The sequence below is a fragment of the Pangasianodon hypophthalmus genome, chromosome 17 (assembly GCF_027358585.1).
Source record: "Pangasianodon hypophthalmus isolate fPanHyp1 chromosome 17, fPanHyp1.pri, whole genome shotgun sequence".
Taxonomy (NCBI): Eukaryota; Metazoa; Chordata; class Actinopteri; order Siluriformes; family Pangasiidae; genus Pangasianodon; species Pangasianodon hypophthalmus.
In genome coordinates this window covers 15,027,406-15,050,382 of record NC_069726.1, presented here as the reverse complement: position 1 = coordinate 15,050,382, position 22,977 = coordinate 15,027,406, and the positions used below count along the sequence as shown (strand labels likewise).

The window sequence follows — 22,977 nt, the reverse complement described above, 5'->3', positions numbered from 1 at the left end:
ATCTTCAAGCCATCTCCACCGGATGTTGCGTCGCACACTCGCCCTACTGCAGCTGAAGCACGTGACCCACCCGTCCAGCGGAAACAGTTTGGAGATCAGGTAAAGACAGAGCGGTTGCATCAACCAGCTGCAGTAGCTGGTAAAGGTTGCCAGACTGAGCGCCATGGCTGACGAAGTAGCCAAGGCGCAAACTGCACAACCCGGAGGAGATACAATTTTCGGCAAAATAATTCGGAAGGAGATTCCTGCTAATATAATATATGAAGATGACCAGGTGTGTGTTCATGTTTGCTAGCTAGCTAGCTAGTGTTAGGTGTCAGTTCGCAGAGCGCGCGTGCAGATACAACAGGCGCATTAGCGTTGAACTGTTTTGCATGTAAACAGTAAAAATCTGTGAATTTCTAATAAAAACAGTCGTGGCGTCCACGTCTTTGAACAGATTTATCCAGAGCTGCTGGTCTGCTAACGCCTAGCGAGCCAGGCTGTGTTGGAGAAGCCGTATTTAGCGTTAGCTGAGATGGTAAGCTGCTGAAACCTCCTGTAACCGCGCGGCGAGCCGCACTGCTGATGCAGCCTTCAAGCGCTCTGTGAATTCTCCTGTTTCCCACTACTGAAGCCGTAATTACAACGATGTCGTGTTCACATGCTCTGTTTTCAGAAAGAACATATTTCTTCTTTTTTAATTTTTTTTGTTTTACTTTTTATGTTGACACCACAACACATTACTCAGTTAGCTAGGTCAGATACAAGCTGTTTTCACGGTGTAAAAATGTACACCATGCATAAGGATGGTTGCTGATATACATACATGAATATGACCAAAACAACAATTAGAAAAATGAACAAAACTGTACTCTCCTCCGCCATGTCGAAAGTTTAGGACTTCTCCTATCTCGGAAACTCGGCTGTTAAAATTAGTTAAGTAAAATTAAAAATCTCCGAGTTCCCCAGTCGTAATTACCACTTGAGGGGTTATTCATGTGCCACTTCATAGTGGGAAACCCGTATTTACGATAATTTGGGTACCACTTGAAGGCAGCATTAGAGTGGGCTCCTTGATTTAAAAATAAATAAACTTTATTAAAGTGCTGAAAATTACAACCCACCTTTATCCAAACTTTTAAATTAAATCTAGATATAAATAATAATTTATAGTTGTTAGCTTGTTTGATCAGAAACCTTAATAACTCACTTGGATCTAATGTGTTGTGTTGGTGGAAAGTTGAGGATTGTAAAGCTCTCTGGCTGTAATAAATAGCCAGAATATTATCATACATATTTAAATCATAAGCCTAATATTTGAATAGTTGGATTATTGTCTGAGAGGGTTTGCAGAATTTATCTTACTGTTAAAGGGAAGGAAAAAGTTTGAGAATTCCTGCAGTAAAATATGGAAACATGCAGATCTGAGATCTGCCCAAAAAGAAATTTGGAATTGAATTTGGACAAACCAGTTTTAGCATGCGGGTAACTGAATGCAGGCAGAAAATCATGTCGTCTTCTTCTTCTTATTATTATTATTATTATTTGATATAATGTGTATTAAAGGCTACTGTAGAACATACTGAAGTATCCAATAATTTTTTAAGCCCAAATACAAGTGAAATTATTCCAAACCTATCCAGATCTCATATACACTGCTGTTGTTCTTCTTTCGGCTGCTCCTGTTAGGGGTCGCCACAGCGGATCATTGGTCTGCATATTTGATTTGGCACAGTTTTTATGCCTGATGCCCTTCCTTACGCAGCCCTCCCCAGCTTTATCTGGGCTTGGGCCCAGCACTGGGAGTGCACTGTCATGATTCCCTGGCCAGGAATCAAACCTGGGCCACAGCAGTGAGAGCGCAATGGCCTAACCACTAGTCCTCCAAGGCCCCATTATCTCATATACACTATATGGCCAAAAGTATGTGGACACCTGACCTCATTGTTATAATGAAAAAGGTTCAGATTAGTATTAAGGGAAATCTTAATACTACAGCATACAGAGTCATTTTAGACAATTGTGTGTTTACAATTTTGTGGAAACAGTTTGGGGAAGAACCACATATGGGTGTGATGGTCAGGTGTCCACAAACTTTTGGCCGTATAGTGCACGTCATAGTTGCATATCATACAGATAACCAGAGACAAAATGCAGGCTATGCATTTTAAAACTCATAAAGAATCTAGTGAAACTAAAACCACTGAAACTGAAAGTATGAACTGTGTCTTGAATATTAAGCTTTGTAACAAGATGAGCAAATTTTCTCAGCAAGAAGAGCAAGCTCAAAACAGAGTTGCCTAAAGCAGACAGTTAATGTTTGGAAAGTAATGTCAAGATCTTTGTGTTACGTTTTATTAGATGATTACGCCATTTGACCTGATTTGCATTTGTAGCAACAGATCAACTGTGTTATCAAAGTTTATATTTAACTGCGGCTGTGTTTCTTGTAATGTTGTGTGTATAAGTGTGTGTAAGTGTTTATCTTGTGATACTACACGTTATAATGGGCTATTAAAGAGCAGTGGCAGCTGTAATTCATTCTCAAACCTGCAAGGAACCCTTTAACTGTAAAATAAATTCCACTCACCCCTTAGTACAGCTTTATTTCATGTACGTTACTTAAATGTGTCCTATAAAATTTTGTCTATTTATTAGACAAGTTCTATTCTTGAAATTTTCATTTAAAGCATACATTAGGTCCAAGTTGACATTATTTATAGGCCTACTTGTTTATTTAGTTTTAAGAGAATTACTTTTCAGATTGTAAGGTATCCAGGTAAAATCTTGGCTGAATTATATAAGACTGTCCGCTGACATGTTCTTTAGGACAGATTATACGATGAAGATCCTCTAACGATAGATGATTACTATGTTCTGATTACGTCATCAATCAGCGTGGTATGGGCTCATGCAGAAAATTGGTTCACATAAGCAGAAAAATTCTTCAAAGTGAGCTTGAGGTAATAGGGACATTTTTCTGTCCATTAGAATGTTTTGTTTATATTTCGCCATTGCCACTCTTGTATTCCTAGCCATCCTGTGAATTTCATTGCCATCTTATGCCTTCCTCTTTTTGGTGGGATTTAGACAAACTTCACAGCATCAGTCATGCTCAGAGACAAATAGACACTGCCAGAACTTTGTCGTCGGCTGTCATTGGTCGCAGTGGCACTAAATCAGCCGCCAGTGAGCACGTCACATCTGTTTTATGACCAAAGAAATCATTTACAGTATGTGATCAAAACTGTAAGCTTTTGTCTCTGTGTTTTCCCTGTGAGGATATACACTATACGGCCAAAAGTTTGTGGACACCTGACCATCACACCCATATGTGGTTCTTCCCCAAACTGTTTCCACAAAATTTTAAACACAAAAATTGTCTAAAATGACTCTGTATGCTGTAGTATTAAGATTTCCCTTAATACTAATCTGAACCTTTTTCATTATAACAGTGCCTCTGTGCACAAAGCGAGCTCCATAAACACATGATTTGCCGATACTGGAGTGGAGGAACTGGAGTGGCCTGCACAGAACCCTGACCTCCACCCCACTGAACACCTTTGGGATGAAATCAAACAACATCAGTGCCCGATCTCACTACTGCTCTTGTGGATGAATGAGCACAAATCCCCACAGCCACGCTCCAAAATCTAGTGGAAAGCCTTCCCAGAAGAGTGGAGGTTATTATAACAGCAAAAGGGGGACCGACTCCATGTTAATTTATTGGTTGCACAATTGCACTATTTGTCCATATAGTACACAATAATAGAAGGGATATATTTATAATTGCACTATACATTGTGCCCAGATGAGGATGGGTTCCCTTTTGAGCCTGGTTCCTCTCAAGGTTTCTTCCTCATATCATCTCAGGGAGTTTTTCCTTGCCACTGTCACCTCTGGCTTGCTCATTAGGGATAAATTCACATACTTACAATATATTATTTTTGTGAATCCATTTATTTCTGTAAAGCTGCTGTGTGACGATGTCCATTGTTAAAAGTGCTATACAAAAAAAATTGAATTGAATTAATGCCCAAGGTTTTGGAATGGGCATATATGGGTGTGATGGTCAGGTGTCCACATACTTTTGGCCATATAGTGTATATGAACGCATGGCTGTTTGCTTGCACTTGCATTCAAGTCATTATGCTGGACATCCCCCGAGCGTTGGAAGACACGTACTGATGTACACTTGGAAAAAAAAGCCAAAAAAACCATGTAAAGTAGCAAAGACGCTTTGCATTAAGGCACACAAATTATCTGTGACACTCAAATCCAATTCCTTCCTGACACAACACTTCCTGTGAATTCTGTACAAACATGATCAAGTCCGATCTAATCGTCTGAATACTGATTCGAAAACTCGACAGAGGTGCTCTGTGAAATGCTGCTGCAAATGTTTTAATATACTGTGCATTCATTACACTGTTCTGTTCTCTCTGTTTTCAAGTGCATAGCCTTCCATGACGTGGCTCCGCAGGCTCCTACTCATTTTTTAGTAGTCCCCAGAAAACCCATTCCCCAGATCTCGAAAGCTGAGGACAGCGATGCAGCAGTAAGTGAATCCTGTTATACATATTCTGAGACGGTTGCATGTATGTTCTGAATTTTATAATCTTTCGCAGGAGTTAGCTCACCAACAGAGTCCTTGTAATCCTCGGGTAAACAGCTAGAGACACATGGGACTGGGAACTAAGACACAGCTTGGCTTTCCAGTGGAAACATTGACTCTTCTGGGACTAGATATATGCTGACCTGATTATTATGGGATATGTTGACACTTCTGACTTGTTGGCGTCACATCACATTTAACAAATACCTTTGAGCAGTGCAGGGCCTTGTGGATTAGTTCATCTGTCCTGCCATCTGGCTGTTTCCCAACACTGTAATAGTGCGAGTTGTCCAATTAAGCCTGTTTAATTGCCATACCACAGCTGCAGCAACTCAAATATCTACTCAGATTTTATTTTTCTGTCTAGCACACTTAGATATGCATCTTAGTCACATCTGTACCCTGTTGATGGGATGAAATTACAACCCAAAGTAAGTTTTCGCTTCTCAGCAGCTTAGTGAGTAGACTTTAATTCTGGAAGTATGCAACAACAGCAACAAAAGAAAGGAACCAGCTTAATTAAACTGAAGTGAAATTTGCAGTTACAGTGTATTTCTCTTTTCATAATAAGGCTGCATTGGCTTCTCAAACTGAAACTTGCTAATGTAAGTTTATTTGCTGGGGCAATATCCAGTTTTTTCTTCAAGTTTTTACTTTCATTATAAATAGGTTAAATAAAGACACGTTCATTATAATGTAGGTTAAATAAAATGATTAATTTTACTAGTTTGTTTACTTAGACAATATTTATATAAATTATTTATTAATTAAAAGGAACCTTTGTCACTCTGTAGGTAGAATTCCATTCAACAGTGTATTTCATGCATTATTATTCCAAAACAAGTTTATAAAGCCCAATGTCATGTGCTTCTATGTGGTAATCCAAGTCTCTCTCTCTCTCTCTCTCTCTCTCTCTCTAGCTTCTTGGACATTTGATGCTTGTTGGCAAGAAGTGTGCTGAGCAGGTGGGATTGCCCAATGGCTACCGAATGGTGGTGAATGAAGGCCCTCATGGGGGTCAGTCTGTATACCACGTCCACCTTCATGTTCTGGGTGGCCGTCAGCTGGGCTGGCCTCCAGGCTAAGCGCCCCAATCCTGATCTCCATGTCATTCATTTCAGCAGTAGCCAGAGAGTTGTGGTGTTTGTCAATATCACCATGCTAAGTTCTGTAATGCGGTGTTAATCAAAAGGATGTAACAGGGAAAACAATAAATGCACTTACCAACTATCACACCAGTGTCTCATTGATGCGAATTGTTTTGAATCTGCAACATTTAAACTTTTGTGTCCATGTTGATTACGTTGTTGGTAATCACACAACATTTGTTCCCTCCCCCTCTTGGGGGCGCTCTTGCATTATTACAGGAAACATGAAATGAGTATGTACAGCTTCAGTATGTACAGCTTCAAATGTCATACTATCTTTGACAGTACATTTGAGGAACTGCACATTGAAATGTCTGAATTTTATAATTGAACAGCAGGTTTAGTTTGTGTTTTAGGCAGAGTGATAATTTTGAAATAATACAGCTTAGAGCTTTCACCCAGGGGCTGTAGACCACTTCAGTTACTGCTGAGGAATCCAGAAATTGTAAATAATTACCTTTCAGTTACATTTTATTATGTTTGGTACTTATCTGCTTAGAAATCCAATTACTGTTAAAGAAAGCTGTGTGTTATGGGCTGTGTTTTTACAGTCCAGGTCTGTCCAAACCTCCAAGCATGCAGCAATAACCCACTGTGACAGAACACCCTCTTGCACTGTTGACCTACTCTTAGAAATACATGACAGGTTCTGATGTGAAATTCTTTAATGTGGGAGACATGAATAACGTTCATTTATCTTCAGTAAATGCTTTATCATGATCAGGGTTGTGGTGAATCCAGAGCCTATCCCGGGAACACTCAGTGCGAGACAGGGATGCATCCTGGATGGGAGTAGCAAACAATTCATTTGTATCATATAACTGTGAATACTAAACTGCAAAATAGTTGAGATTTAATCTGATATTATTATAACCGAATCATAGAAATATGATTATTTGGAAATTGCAGAAATGTTCATTCATCTCACTCTTCTTTAGTAAAGACTTCTTCCTGGTCAGGATCAGGGTGAATCCAGAGCCTATCCCGGGAACATTGGGTGTAAAGCTGGTGGTAGTAAAGTGTAAAGTCTGGATGGGACTCACAAAATATGTTTAATGTTAATGTGTTAGTGAGTGACTTCTCAACAAAAGGAAATTAATTGAATCTGTGTGATTGTATTTGATGCAATATTGAAGAAAACAATCAGACCTTGTCACACTACCCCGATTCACAACTACAGCTTTATTACTACATCAGTAAAAACTTTTGATGTAGAGGAAAGCATAAAACTGTATTTCCCTATAACAGACCTAATGACTATCATGAACTTTTCCAGACCTTCTGTGAGAAAAAAAAAGTGGGTTTTGAAGTGCGCCTGAATTTATCAAATGACTCCCAAATTTCTGCTCTGGACAGTTTTGCATTTTTAAGCTGTCAAATCATACAACCACCAAACCCTAACCAGCCGACATTCAGAGAGGGGGAGGGGCGGGGTTAGCTCATGAATATTAATTAAGCGGGAAGAACTCTGACCAATAAGAGTTGCGTATTGGTGGTATGCTAATTAGCAATTGACAGCTGCAGAAGAATCCCATCCAGTCCAGGCGTAGCTAGAGCAGAGATGGAGGATGGAGTTGGAGTTTTGGGAAGAGGGGGATTATTGTCGTGCGGTCTCAGACTGCGGGTTCTGAGCATGGGTAACAGGGTCGGGTGTTAACGCGGGTCTCGAGACAGTAGGAACGTGCATGTAGAGTACAGTTTTTTTTAGTTGTTCCAGGGTTCTTAGTTTAAAAAAAAAAAAAAAAACTGGTTTGAGGATGCACCGCGCCTTCTCGTTTGCGATGGCGGCGGAACGGAGCCGGTATAAGGAGAGACTGGAGGCGACTCTGGCGGGTTTGTGTGAGCTGGAGATGCTGAAACAGCGGCAGGAGAGTCTCGTGCTCAGCGCGCTCAGTCTCGGAGACTCAGGCCCGGGCTGCGCGCGCGCGCCGTGGCCGCTAATCCGACACTGCTTCCCTAGTTCTGCAAACCTGGAGCACGAGCAGCCAGGAGCAGCACACCAGCAGGTAAAAGTGATACGGTTTAGAGAAAGTGTACACTCATTTACAGCCTAGTGCATGCGGGGAAAAGTGGAAACTGGTCCAGTTTAATAACTGGACCTGAATTAGTAGAAGCACTTTTCTTTTCTTTTTTTTCTTTTTTTTTTTTTTTTTAAATCCAGCAAAAGGCTATTTCGAAATGTATAAACACTTGCATCTCATGTTTATTGAGATAAACACTCTGCTTGTGTATGGAAGAAAAAGTGGCTTCTTAAGAGTTCTTTGGATGGTTAATGGTTGTAGCTTTCTAAAGCAGTTCTCCATAGCACCTTTAAGTTTTCCCAGTCATAAACAAACTGAAGAACCCTTTAGGGACCAAGCAATGAGAGGAATGTTACCTTACCACAAAATGGGACCTTTTATGTTGGAACATTCAAACTACATTACTAGATACAGTTACGTTTTTTGACATTGAGACCAAATTAACATTTAATGGTTGAAGAACACAGTTAAATAACATTAATTCAAATGTCTGAATAATTAAAGTAAATAACATAGACTAAAAGACATGAATCAATTAAGAAAAATGAATGAAATCAACATAATTGCTTGCTCACAAGCCAGAAAGTCATGCATGAGGCTCCTGTCAGCTCTCTAAACCATGGAAAGTGTAATTTTAATAGAAGACCGTGGGTGACCGATTGATGACTGTCAGCATTTGCCACAAAACCACACACTAACACCTTACTACTGGATCTCCGATATGCTGTCCACAAATGAATAATAACAGTATTTCCTGGGTGCCAATGTATAGTTTTTCATTTAAGTGAGCAATCCCGCTGTAGCAATTTTCAGATGTGGGATCTTACGACTCTTGTGGCGACCAATTATTTCCTAAGCTAAATATAATTTGCAGCAAATGTATTTCATTGCTTTGAAGCAGAGAGCTGCTTTTAGAAGTTATTTTTGTATAAAAGTCAACAGTTGTCAAAAAAAAAAAGAAATGAAGAAAAAAATTAGGTGATATTTAGATAGTGTAATGGCACTGGAAGCCTCAAACTGCAGGTCACTGCTGCACCTCCTACAGATCTCCATGTCCCTTCTGTTCCTGTAGGTTTGTTATCTCTTTGGCAGAGAAAGAGCGTCTGCAGAGGCCTAATCTCATTGTTTGAGTATGTGACAGGCCCTGGTGGAAAGAAGTGGGGGGTCTGTGTACCAGCAAGCCACCATGTGTTTGTGTGTGTGTGTGTGTGTGTGGTGGGGGCCAGGGGGATATCAAGGCTAGTAAAGATATGCAGTAGGCCTGCTGTTCAACAAACACACTCAAACACACCAGACCAGTTTATTCCTGGCATCGTGGTGCTGACAGCAATCTGACAGCAGGCGACAGCTGGGAAAGCACCATTCGTACTGTCCGCAATCTGGGTATGAGCATGCGTGCATGCATGTGCATGTATTGTGCTGCATTAAACCTCATTGAGCAACTGTGGCAATGTGTCATGTGCACTCTATCAGTATTCGCTCGCACGTCCGGCTGCACGGAGGTGTCTGAGTGCAGGACGGAGATTATATGTGCACATGCCATTGTGTTCTGATTGCTTGGTCATGAAAAATGTATTAGATTGTGGAAGGTTTAAGTGGGCTCCTTGAGGTTCAGTCAGCGTGTCCTGGGTGCAGACCTTTAGTTTTTCATTTAAGTGAACAATTTTCAGATGTGGGATCTTGTGACTGCCTGGCAATTATTTCCTGAGCTGAAGATCATTAATGGTCAGTGTTTCTTCTTGCTTTGGAGTAGAGAGCTGCTTTTAGGACTTATTTTTTAGTATAAACCCTTTTGTCTTGTGGCAGCTTCTCCAACTTTTATCCCTGGCTAAACTCATTTAGTGGACTCTGGAGGGTTGTGTATGGGGCCTAGGAGGAGACCTGTGTTGTAGCTGTTGGCTTGCTGCTCTAATTACCACAATCAGCCTCCCTGCCAGCTTAGGCCTGAAAGAGCAGAAGAGCAATTGAGAAATGAGATAGAGGAGCAGAAGCGCAACTGAGCTGTGAGACGATAATAACAATCTTCAGTACAGTCTTGCTTGTGTGTTGTGTATAGGCATCTTCCTCTCAGTCCTTCTCTGCATCCAGTTACGCCCTTCCATGCTGTTCCGCTGTTAATTTGTGTGATGACCTCATTTTGGTTAACAGGCTGATTTGGTCTGAGGCCAGGGGGAAGGGTGTGTAGGTGTGGGGGTGAAGGGCTGTAGGGTAAGGTTACAGACATGGTTCAGACTCCAGCCAACTCTCTTCCATGGATGAGTGGTGTAGATTAGTCAAATGGAGTCTGTCTTTGAGTGTGGAGGAGTGAAGCAGACTTTGAAATTGAGAATGAGATCCATGCAGCTTTGCATGCGGCAGTGGAATTTGCTCATTACATCATCTGCTTGGACATTTCAAACAATCATGGCGTTGTTAAACTTCAACTATTTGTGCTTCAGCCAAAAAATTTAAGCATTATGATGGTTTTGGCACGTGTTCATTTCTCTATTTACACATACAGTATTTCAGACCTGGGAATCTCCTGAAAATATCTTTATTCCTTGACTTTGGCAAAACTGCTAATCAGTCAAACATCAACGGCCAACAGCACCATACATGGGTGCAGCTCTATTAAGGAATGCGCAAGTGAAGATAAAAAGCCTTTATTGTCCTCGCTGTATTCTTTGTATTCCTGTGAAATGACATCGTTGTGAGAGAATCATGGGTAGAGTAGAACCACAGAGCCTTTATGTTCAGAATTCCAGCATAGTTATTTCCTGCTGCACTAACAGAGCAGATGTGCCACCTCCCCAATTTGACGAAGAATTTGATGAAGAATCATAAGGACTGCCTATCACCAATTATGGCTTTTCATAGAAAATGTGGTTAAAAACTCTTTTTTGTCCCTGGTACCTACAAATATGGACTGCACACACACGTACACACACACACAGCTACTGCCTAGCAAGATTGCTAGGTTAATTTGAGTCAACACTGTTCCAGACTCATCAATCAATTATATGACATTTCTGACATGACCAAACCCTGCCAGTGTGAATAGGAGACATTTTTGTCACCCAATTCTAGGTACCAGCATATTTGGTGGAGAAGTAGGTGCTGTATGGGAACAGCAGAGCAGTGTGGATTGGCTGAGTGTGTGATGGGGGGGGGGGGACTCTGCGGAGAAACAAATGATCATTGAGGCAGTGGCCTCACAGGAGCCCCTTAACCACAGAGCCTTAGCCAACACTTGCATTAGCACATTTAGATGAGTGCACAGCAACAGCTCTTACTTCTGCTATGAAGGCAGAGAGAAAAAAAACAATTCATAAAAGACATTGCATATTTAATACATCACTGAACCTAAGTGTTTTAGCAGATCGAGGGCAAAATCATCTGAATGGGATTGCTTTTACAGCCTTGCAGAGCATGGTATGCTAATTTAGGCAAACACTTCTAGCTACAGTACGTTGGAGCTGCAGCTGTCTGCTTCAGTATGCACATGATGCCATTGTCCATATGTTAAGTGTTTCAGTAGTACAGAAAACTGACCAATAGACAAAAAGCTGATGTCTCAAGAAAGTCATAACTCCTCAATATGTCATTTAGCATAATTAAAAAGTTTAATGGGATGCTTTTTAGTCTGCTGAATAATAATAATAATAATAATATGTAACAAACGAACCTGAAGATAACGTCTCACATCTTTTTGTCCAAGATCAATTAGTCAACTATCCACGAGTGTCTTTGAAATTTTGCAGTGAAAATTCCCTCAGTTCCTCTGGGCCACATGCACTCTCTCACTCCTACGTGTCATTTTACACTTAAGCGTTGTTAATACAATGAATCAGGGTGTGTGGGTGAGGGTGTAGCTGTTAGCAGTGCCACATACGCAAAAATGCAATAGGTCTGGAATATGAAATTACACCTTTGTTTAATTATTATTTTTAAATTTTCACACTATGGCTGAGATTCATTTATTTATTTTTTTCCCTGTCTGACACATCATTTACAGTCAGATATTTAGAAAAGAGCAATCAGCTGACAAATGAACATTTTGGGAGATAAGGCTGAGATGCAATTTCCCATTCTTTCATAAATGGAACGTTGTGTTCCTTTCATTCCCGGACATCTCATAGTGTATGACTGAGTGCATTGATGGGACGCTGATTCACTCTCTTTCTCACTCATCTGGGAATCCTAAATCCTACGCACTCAGGATGTAACACACACAGATACCAGAGGTCTTCAAAGTAATGGAAAAAGTGGGATCAGACAGACTGTATACAGTGTTTATAGTCTGTTTAGTTCCTACATTCATTTTGTTAATAATCAGCTCCATTCCTGATCTCTTTGGAATGTCCATCTGAGCTTTCAGTTTTCAGCCTCACCCAGTGAACTACAGTGACTGGAAATATTGATTAACATTAACAAGGTAGGAATCTGTCAGTGAAGTTTGTTAAATAGATTATATTAGCTTGATAGCTTGCTAATTTCCTGTCTTGTATAGGAGGATTCAAATCTCATTATGTTTACTGGTAACACTTTACCTAAGGGCAGTGTTTATAGGGCTACATAATAACTACATTAGCCCTTAATGACAACAGACATAACCCGACAGAAACATTAGAGTTATTCTAACAGGCATCAGCTGTCCTTAGACATGTTATGAGTTTGTGTAATGACACGTACAGGGCTGACTTACATCAGAACATCATGACATCTGACCTTGTAGCTCAGTGTTCTGGTATGTCACAAAATGGTGATGATGGAAAAGTGAACAAAGTGTTTCCTAAACTCAGCTCATGGTGAAAACACTGAAACATGAAAACCTACTGAAGGGACAGGATGAAATAATATGGCTGTGAAAACTCTTACACTGTAACAACAGAGTTATGCATATTTTCTCTGATTGTTAAATACAGTGTGTTTCATTTTTATAAGATTATTTTTAAAATCTACGGCAGTATTGTCAGGGTGGTCAAGCATCTGCAAACCTTCTGGTGTAATGAAGGAGTGTGGTCTCCAAATGGAGGCGTGGAGCTGAATCCCACTTCTGACATAACAAGTTTCCCTAAATTTCCCATTCGAGGATCAAACGTTACCTAACCTTTTTTTCCATTCTTCAACTACCCAGTTTTGGTGAGTTTGTGCTGACTGTAGCCTCAGATTCCTGTTCTTGGAGGACAGGAGTGGAACCCTGATGTGGTCTTCTTGCTGTTGTAACCCATCTGACTCGTTTGACGTGTTGTGCATTCTGAGATGCTTTTCTGCTCATCATGGTTGTAAAGAGTGGTTATTTGGTTCTGGCTATTCTCCTTTGATCTCTGTCATCAACAAGACATTTCTGCCCTCAGAACCACTGCTCACTAGATATTTTTATTGTTTTTTGTGTCATTCTGTGTAAACAGAGACTGTTGTGCATGAAAATCCCAGGAGATTAGCAGTTTCTGAAATACTCAGAAAACCCAAACCCATCTGGCAATAGTGCAAAGCCAAAGAAAACATTGTCAATGAATTCCTCCAATATTACGTTTGTTGTGAGCATTAACTGAAGCCATTGATCTTTATCTGCATGTTGTTTCATTGCACTGCTGCCACATGACAAACTCTTTGTAATATTTTTACAAAAATATACGATAATGTCATTGTAGAGTTGTCTTTTCTTTCTCTGTTCCTTATATAAAGTGTGATATTATTATCACATAAATTATCATTAAAATGTTTGACAATGCCATGACACTGTCGAGACAGTGAGTTTGGATTTGATGTTTGGTATAAAAATCATCATCATTATGTGACTGATATTCTAGAAATACAAAGTTACTCAGATGTCATTATTCTAGCGTAAGTCAGCCCTGTAAGTGTCACAACACAATCACGTCAACAAAATTACATGTCATTTGACATTAAAATTGACGAATGCAGTTGGATCCCTGTTGGAATAAGCCTTAATAAAACTTTTATGCCAGTTGTGATGAAGGGCTTATGCAGGATTCAAATAGCCATTTACTATTACTTTTACTGTTGTTTTTTTAAACCTGTTTTACACAATCATGTCTGACTAGAGAGATGGGCAAAAATACATCACTATCTATTGTATTACAAAATAAAAATGATCCAAAACTGCAGCTTGTAGGAGATTGTATGAATGGTAATGTTAGCATTCTGGTGGACACTTGCTGACATTAGAGAATTTAGTTAACTATTACTTTACCAAGAATGCTAAGCCCTTAAACCCCAGCAGCGGGTCCAGACAACTTTATTATTAATTTCACTGCAATTACTAAATAATTCACAGCAGCTCCAGAATAATAAGCTTGAAGATGAATAACTGAATAATAATCTGGGACTTGAAAGTGTTCGCCTGCTGTTATAGTTTCCTCTTGTGTGTTGGCTAGAGCTTAACATAGCTACAGTATTATTACAGCTTTGCCTGCTATTGTAGCCAGTGCTCTACACACAAGATACTGAAAAGGATGCTGAATAATAAAGGAGATCAGTTGAAATCTTTTGAACACTTATTAAGCAGCCAATAAATACAGGCATGAATGTTTTTTCAGCATGCTAGATTGAAGCGCGTTAGCCGCACATTACTACATCTCCATTCCCTCCCTGATGAGTCAGTCAGGCATTTGGAAGCTGCTGCACTGTTCATGAAACTTTCACCAACATAAGGTTCTGCCTTTAATTTTTCAATGCAGAGCATCTCTACATGAGTGACGTCTCTAAAATTCACCATGTTATCATTGTGTGTATTTGTGTGTGGATGTAGGGTTTGATGGCAGTTCTTCAGCAGCAGGTAGGAGAACTGAGAGTGGATACAGAGACCAGCTCAGTGGAGCACCTCACAGACACAGGAGATACAAATTCAGGTACAGCTCATCTCACTGCTCTGTAACTCAACCACATAAATGTGTCACACTATACCTCTAAATGCATTTCTTCCATAAAAGAGACTAAGATTTTCTTTCAGTTAATCTGCTTGCATTGATTTAATTTAAGTCAATTTAATCAAATTAAATCAGCTTTACAGAAACATGGATGTAGATGTCCATAATGAGCAAGCCAGAGGTGACAGTGACGGAAAAAAAACTCTGAGATGACATGAGGAAGAGTCCTGACTGGCATAACATAGAGCATATGAGCTCACACCAGCATAAATAGTATTTACCGCATAGTTTACGATATGTTCTCAGTATTCATTAAGTGAAGCTGACCATGGGATCTTTTTAACCATGGTAGTATGTTTCTTAGAAAAACATGATGTGAGTAATAGGTTATCAGCTTGCTTGAGATTTTCCATAAAAAAAAAACAATCCTGTGCCTTTAATATGATTTTACTACTGTACGTAATGGTAACTGTTATCATTTTACTGTGGTACTTCATGCTAATAGGGATTGCACAGGCTAGCCAACTAGTCAGTTAATACATTCACTAGTCGCCGATGTGGGGAGGAAAAAACAGTGACGCAGACAGTGAGGAGATGCAGGTAGATGGTCCAGAAAGCAGACTAAATGAACTTTGTTAGTTATTTCTAACACGATTAACATTAGCTATTTCTGACTAGATGAAGCCAATTCTACAGTCAACTACACAAAACCATGCTGGGAAGTCTGTTTTATTTGATATTTGATTGATTTTAATGGATCGTGAACACTGAACACTTGACTTGACATGACTTGAAGTGGAGAGAGCTGTGTTTGCCCACCCCCAAAGGAATTCTTCCAGCAGTTATTTTTTTTTTGTCCTTTAAAACAAAAACAAAAATTTTATAAAAATCCTTGTACTGTGTTCTAGTGAATGTCATTGTGAACAGTGGTGTGTGAAAGAGCTGCGGGTTGCACATCATTTTCCAATCCCACTCAACTAGTTTAGAGTCAGATCACAGGACAGGTCAAAAAGGCTGATCCAGACTCATTTTTGGAAGCTACTGAGGGAGGAGTTGAACATGGAGGAAAAACTTCCAGACATAATATCCTCCATCCATCGTTAAGCTATAACGAGCTTCCGCACCATGCTACGTGATCTGTTTCCTTCTTTTACTTTCATTGTTAACAGTGTAGCTTAAAAAGCACTGAAGCCAGAAATTAAATTTGTAGCCTGTGTAAGTTTGTTAATTGAAGTATTTTTTGATATGTTCTTTGTTGCACAAAAAAGAAAAAACAGTGTAAAGGTAGTGATATCCTGAAACACTTGAAACATTTTTTGCTATTACTATGGAAAATACTACTTTTTAAAATTACTGGTCAAATGTAAACTATACTTAGTAGATGTTAATCAATATAATTCCATTTTTGGCTTAGGGTTACATATTGCATTAGCATTAGGTTCCTGTTGTATTAGCAATATCAAAACTGTGAGAGACAATCATAATAACCATTGCTTGCAAACACTTGGTTAATTCTCATAAGGGACGAGCTGAAGTTCATCAACAAAAAAAGCAGTATGCTGCCAAATACTCTGTGAGCATTTAGTTGTACTGAGAAAAGAATGACTTCTTCTACAAATCTTTTTGTTTTTTATATAACCATATTGTTCTGTTTAAAGCTAGCCTGTGGCTCTGCTATATAAAACACATTCTCTCACAAAATGATTGTACTCATACTGTTCGCACTGCAGGGACATTCTTCTAGCACACAGTATATCATGCTTGTATGAAACTCAGGCTTCTCAGAGATTTATACATCCGTTAGTCAGACTGTTTTTGTGTTTGGCCAGGTTTCTGTGAGCAGAGAGAGAGTCAGTCTCTTCTGGACTCAGGTGACCTCTCTTCCAGGGCCACATTCCCAATCCAGTCACCTAGTTCCAATGAGAGACTTAAATCTGCTGGTCAGTAGCCCACCAAAGCTCCTCCTCCTTCACTTTCTTATTTATGTCTCATTAGAAATCCCTAAAATGCTATGCCATCATGGTAAGCCCTTTAACTGATTTAACTTTAACTGTTTGTGCTTGATGGAGAATTGACTTTTTTTCTTTCTTTTTTAATTTCACTTTAACCTCACTTCAGTTAAGGGTTAACCTGGTAACATCCTATAATTACATCAGTCATAAAGTCCTGTAAGCAGGAACAGACCTCCCGTTCAGTCATGAGATTTGCTGTGCACTGAGACCTCACTGTGTGCATGCAGACCCAGGACACAGAGAGAAAGGCAGTCTATGTGAGCGCAAAGCGCGCATACACACACACACATAGTTTATGGGTTTGCTTTGTCAAACGTTGCATTTTTGCCATTATCTCCCAAATTAGTCACACTCAACTGTAGTAGTAGGTCTGTCCTCAGTTTTATATCCCATATATCTGTGACTTAACTGCTGGCCCCAATTGTTTCCTCACAATGAGAATACAACCAGCACACACAGTTAAACCTGAATGTGACATGTAGAATGTACTACCTAAATCCTAAAAAGTACTTTGCTTTGCTTATCTATAGTACATTGGTACAGTATATTTTATATTCTAGTATGACTTAGAAACATGAACTATCATAATTTTCCCAAATTATGTGCTGTGTGGTATGGTGTGGTGATGAATTAAACTGTAGTAATAGTTGTACTGATTAGTACATAGAACATAGTTATTAACAAACACGCACACACACACACCCCCACACACAAATGCACACACACCAACAAACACACCAACAAATACTTATGTGCTCTGAAACACATGAAAATAGTTTGCATAATGTGTCTGTTGCAAAAAAAATATTTTATGAAAATTTATATATTTACTAACTTTACGAACATGTAGTATAAGCTTGTATATATTTTTAAGAGAGAATATATTTTAGGGAGTTTAATAGGGCTTTTATTTTCTAGCCTAGTCAGAAATTGTTATATATTAGATGAACCACATAAACACAGTCACATAAACAGTGCTATACATCCAAACATTTGCAATAACCCATGTGATGTTTATGTCTAAAACAGGCCAGCACTCAATCTTAGCAGCAAAATAATAATCTTTCACCCACACCAAAACCACACGGACACCCTCTGCCTCTACAAAAAACACTGGGGTTCATTCTTGGCCCAGATATTTTTTCATCCTAAATCCAGTGTTCAAGACAGTTGTTGGATTAATACCTGAACCACAAACATCTCAGTCAAAAGACACGGAACTGAGTGCTTTTCTGCAAATAGGCTATAATGTGCACAGGCGCTGTCAACTAATCAGAATAATACATACTTTATGCTGACTTTCTTTGGCTAGATTTAAATGTAGGTTGATAGATAGAAAAGCTAACACTTGCTGTGCGAACTAGACTTTGGATGTCCCTGGACTAGACTTTCTCTGGACTAAACCCCCAAATGTCCTCAAATTCACACCCAGCTTGCTTAAACTGTTTTCATGTCTTTCTGTTAATTTAAAACGGTTGACATCTTGCATTCTGGTTTTCCTCTAACTTTGGCTGTCTTTATAGGAGATACGTTTGTGACCAGTCGTGATGGACCACAGGACTGTGGGGGCTCTGCAGGACGATCTCCGGTTCCACGCACACTCTCAGTCCTCCAGCCGCCTCTGATGGGTCTATTAAAGAGAGGTGGAGAGGGGGAGCGCTGGCTCTGGCCAGAAAGTAATGGAGCAGGAGACGAAGATGAACCCACTGCTGAGGACTACCATCAGGCTCAGCATGTGGAGACGTACATCCTGGGTCTGATCCAGCGCCGTCTTCTGGCCACAAGGCAGTGCAAACCCCGCACCAACATGAGCCCTGAGGCCAGAGGAGTGATGAGGCAAAGTAGTCTTTGCCGAAAGGAACCTGTCTTCATTTCTGACCACTGCAAGGTCTCTTCAAGCCCTGAGAGACCAACATGGGCCTCATACAGCCTTGATGAGGAGCAGCTTGGGGGCTTTTCCCCTGTAGAGCAGCTCCCTGCTCACTATCCAAGGCTTGAGGAGCAGATCCCTGCTCATTGTTCAAGACCTGAGGAGCAGCACCCTACACATTATCCCAGGCCTGAGGAGAAGCTGTCTACACAATACCCCAGGCCTGCACTGTCAGGAATTCACTCCACATCTCTGGATTTCCCCACTGGAGATTTGGACCCCAGCAGTAGTGAAGCAGACTCGCCCCAGCACTACCAGCTCCCACACTCGCCCTCTTCAGAAGAGCAGTTAGTCAATGCACAGTACATCCCAGCACAGCCATGCCAGGCACCAATGAGAGCCAAAACATCTCGTGCCCACGCAGCCCCCAAAGCCGGCCGTGGGGGTGGCACATACTCCCCTGAAAGACCACAGCCCAAGCCACGGGCCATACCCAAGAAGTGCCGCTTTAGTGAAGAAAGGACAGCTGCCAAGAAACCTGGACGAAAAGCCTGTCGCTCGCAGTCAGAGAACAGCCTGCTGGGCCAGAAAGGTGTCCCTGAGCGAAAGTATAGCACAGTGGAGCGGGACACAGGCCGCGCTAACCAGTCCAAATCCCGACGCCAGCAGGGCAGTCTTGGGCACCGCCGCTGGCGCTCTACACTAGAGCTCAGCCAGGACGAAGCCGAGCCCACACCAGAGCGAGAGGTCAGACGCACCCGTAGGTCTAGACCTGCTGCCTCTACCTATGTCTACAACCAGACTCCTCAGCACCTTCATCCACATCATCCACACCACTTTCCTCATCCTCACCTTCACTCAGACTACCCACTGCACACCTCAGTGTGCCGTCCAGAGGGGGGCTACAAGCACTCAGGCCCTGGAGAGTGGGAGTCCAGTCTGAGTGAAGGGGAGTCCCCTGGCTCCAGTTCCATGTCCAGTGACTCTGACGAGAGTGGTGGACTTGTGTGGCCTCAGCAACTTGCCCCACCATTGGCTCCTCCTTCACCCCCCACTCCTTCTGGGGCGCCACTGCAGTCCAAAGCCTTGGTAAAGATCAAAGCCTCACATGCTCTCAAGAAGAAGATCCTTCGCTTTAGAACTGGTTCCCTCAAAGTCATGACCACCGTTTGAGCTACTGGGTTAAGTATCTGTGGAGGTCTTTTCTCTTCAATGTTTTGGGATATCCTGAGACAGAGTAGAGAGGTCTGAGCTCAAGCTACCTGCCTCAGATTAATGTGAATCTGAGCTTAAAACCACCATGTACATGTATGTCTGTGTATGTGATAAAGGTGCTTGTATTTATGATTGTATTCTGTAAATAAAAATCTGGGGCCATGTCTTTAAGATGTTTGTGGTTTAAGAGGCAATGGTATGAACAGATACTCCAGCATACTATCAATAAACACATAGAAAGAGAACTCCAGCATACTATCAAACAAGCATTTGGTGTAGAATTTAAATACAGTATTACGGTAGTTTCAGTCACAGCAATCCACATTAAAGCAGTAGAAGAGAAATATTTTTTAGCTGCTCCACACTGAGAAAGAGACAAGGAAGGATCAGTGATCTTTAACAAGAAAAAGAGAAACTCTAATAGTCTGCCCTGCCCAGACAGATGCAGACAAAGGAAACATGCCAAGCATAATACAGACAACTCACAGGAAGTCAAACAGGGTCATGTTCAGCAAAGTGTTACACTCCCACAATAGGAAATATGAGGCAAACCCTGGAGTAGGTGGAATTTCACATTCCACAATAATTTTATCTTAGCTTGACCTGGGAAGTGATTTGTTTATTTGTAAAACATAGTCATATGGGTGTCCCATCATGGCCAATGTGATGAAGTTCACTGCTGCAGCTTCACACACAGGCCACCCAAGTTTAGGCCTTTAGGGTGAAGGCAAAGGGGTGGATGTTCTTAAGAAGGTCTGGTTTGGCAAGCTACCAGTGTAGGTGCAATTTTTAGCCAAAAACTCTTACACATAAACAATAATGAGATAATTAACTTCAGCTGCACTGTAATTAATCACTCAGAAGAGACACTTCCTCCACTGGGGGCATGTTATATAAGGGTTGTAGAGCATTGAGAGATCTTGCAAATTGTGCTTTCAGTTGAGATTGTACACAGGTAGAAAGTAGAGGATCCACCAGGCTAACTAGTGGATGAGAAAGGACAAACTTCTAGTCCAGTCACAAATAGTCCAGTTAGTGGAGATTGACTTGAAATCCTAGATATCATAATTGACAATATTTGAATGGTAACACTCTCTCATCTGTCGCCACACTAGCCAATATAGCCCTGTTCAGAGCACACATCATGATGATGATTAGGAATGTTAGCTTGATTATCAGGTTCTCAACGAACAAAAACTCAGTGGCAAGGATGGATGAGAGAAAAAGGTAAGCTGTTCTTAAAGGGGAAAAAACTTGTATGCCCATTTATGGACCTAGAGTCCTTTCTGATAGGATCTGTCTGTATCACAGAATTCCTGCTCTGGTCATGAACACAATTTCCTGATGTTGGCAAGACTGCATGTCCTGAGCTATTAACAAATTTCTGCTATTTCTGCCATAGGGATGGCTAATATGCACTCTGCAGGACTAAGGTGGACCCAATAGTTGACAACCAAAAGGATAATGCAATGTGTGGATGTTGAGGTGCCTTTGGTGGTCAGTGCTGCTGACAAAAGCAGTGAGCCGTTGCTCATCCAAGCCTGCCTTTAGCTCCAATCTTAATAAACTCTGGGAAGAAAGAAGCTTTGTGCCCGCATCTCCTATATTTCTAAAACCCACTCTCTCTCCCTTTCCCCATCTGGACGTGGTTAAAGAGGCTCCCTTCAAGGCCAAGAACCTGGAGAATTTCCTGTAAAAGGGGGAGGGGCAGAGAGGGAGGAAAACGAAGACAGAAACAAGAAATTAAAAGAGCCAGAAAAAGAGGGGAAAAGGAGACTTTTAGCAAGACAGTCCCTACTCCACATCTGGCTTATATTAGAAGGAAGAAAGGGGGGTGGGGTGGCCTATGATCAGAAATGGGAGAAGGATAAGGGAGGGACTGAACAGAAAAGGACCTACATTGTCGGTGCTTTGTTCAAGTAGAACAGCCATATTTCTTTTGCTCCTCTCTCTCTCTCTCTCTCTCTCTCTCTCTCTCTCTCTCTCTCTCACTGTGTGAATATGCACATTGGTGAGACTGTCCAAATCGCTGCTCTCTGGAAGTCAACTGGCTGTGCCCTAACTGTCTGTATACCTCCTTGTTTTCTCTTGTCATCTGTTAACTTCTCATTTTGCCTGATAGTCTCTGTTACACATATAAAAGCACACACTCCTGCAAACCTAACTTTAGTCATCTCGTCTGAAGACCATTTACAGTCCTGGACTTATGTTATGTTTGAAACTGGTTGGCTCTGTATGCATACCAGAGTCTGGGAGTGGGGCCAAGCAGAGCAGTGAAGGAAAGAGGAGGCAGAAAAAGAGACAGAGTGAGAGACAAAGTGGGGTCTCTGGGACAAGTTACTTTTTAGACAGCTGCACCATGTCCACCAGTCCAGACCCGTTCCCAGCCCCCAAAGCTGGAAGCTGAGATCGGAGCAGGACAGAATTTGATTGACAATAGTTCTGCACTGTGTATGTCTGAGTATATCTGACAGCTTGACTACTAAAAAATCCCACAGGTAGGCATTCCTGATATATGATTGGACATGATTCTAAGATCTATGGAACTGACCTAGTTAAATGCATTTTACACTGACAATTTTAGGAATACTGTTGAGAAATAGTGGATGTTTGGGCAGTTATATGTCTAAAACTAGTGAATATATTAAAGTTTATTAAGTATTGTTGCTGAGTTCTCAGCAGCTGTCATGACTTCCATAGACTTTGTGTACATTCAGATTTGAAGGTCTATCATGAAGAAAACAGGAACTTTCTTTCTCTTTCTGTTTACTAAGATCCAGCTGCATCTTCCTCTGGCCTCCAGCAAATTTAGTTTGAGAGCCTGACTCAGAGGCTGGAAGGAGCAAAATGTTTGATGGCTCATTGTGCTCATATATAGACGACTGCAATAAGACTTGGCTGTGTCTTAACCATGGTTAATTGATCAATTGATTTTATTGCGCCCCCATGTGACTGAAGTAATAAATGGACATTTTGTATTGCTATGTCCTTTTCCTTGCCTTGGAAAAAACACTTCTAAAACCTTGGGTTAATTGTTTTTTGAGGGTCTGCTCTGATGTGTGTCTTAAATAAAATCTGGCAAAAAAGAACACTTAATTCTGACATCACATTTTGGCATCAGAGCAAATATAATAAAAGGGAATTACAAGTATATTCTAGATACTCAGTAAGGAAAATATTATGAAGAAGACTGCATAAAAATGTGTTATTTCCTGTGACATATAAAAAGAGTTTATATGTAT

At 40.8% G+C, this 22,977-nt stretch overlaps 2 protein-coding genes across 5 annotated transcripts; both read left to right on the top strand.

The window, feature by feature from the left end:
• Positions 1-76: 76 nt before the first annotated feature.
• Positions 77-5,830, top strand: hint1 (histidine triad nucleotide binding protein 1). The gene is made up of 3 exons (XM_026941630.3): positions 77-274; positions 4,436-4,540; positions 5,518-5,830. Exons 1-3 carry the CDS (start codon positions 164-166, stop codon positions 5,680-5,682), a joined length of 381 nt encoding a protein of 126 aa, XP_026797431.1. The 5' UTR covers positions 77-163; the 3' UTR covers positions 5,683-5,830.
• Positions 5,831-7,269: 1,439 nt separating this feature from the next.
• dact3a (dishevelled-binding antagonist of beta-catenin 3a) lies at positions 7,270-22,826 on the top strand. 4 transcript variants are annotated; one of them, XM_053241258.1, is made up of 4 exons: positions 7,270-7,751; positions 14,521-14,620; positions 16,468-16,578; positions 18,174-22,826. In XM_053241258.1, exons 1-4 carry the CDS (start codon positions 7,503-7,505, stop codon positions 19,691-19,693), a joined length of 1,980 nt encoding a protein of 659 aa, XP_053097233.1. In that variant the 5' UTR covers positions 7,270-7,502; the 3' UTR covers positions 19,694-22,826. The 4 variants fall into 4 exon arrangements, with proteins under 4 accessions (XP_053097233.1, XP_053097234.1, XP_053097236.1 ...); XM_053241260.1 differs by lacking the exon at positions 7,270-7,751 and adding an exon at positions 11,746-12,180; XM_053241259.1 differs by lacking the exon at positions 16,468-16,578.
• Positions 22,827-22,977: the final 151 nt, after the last annotated feature.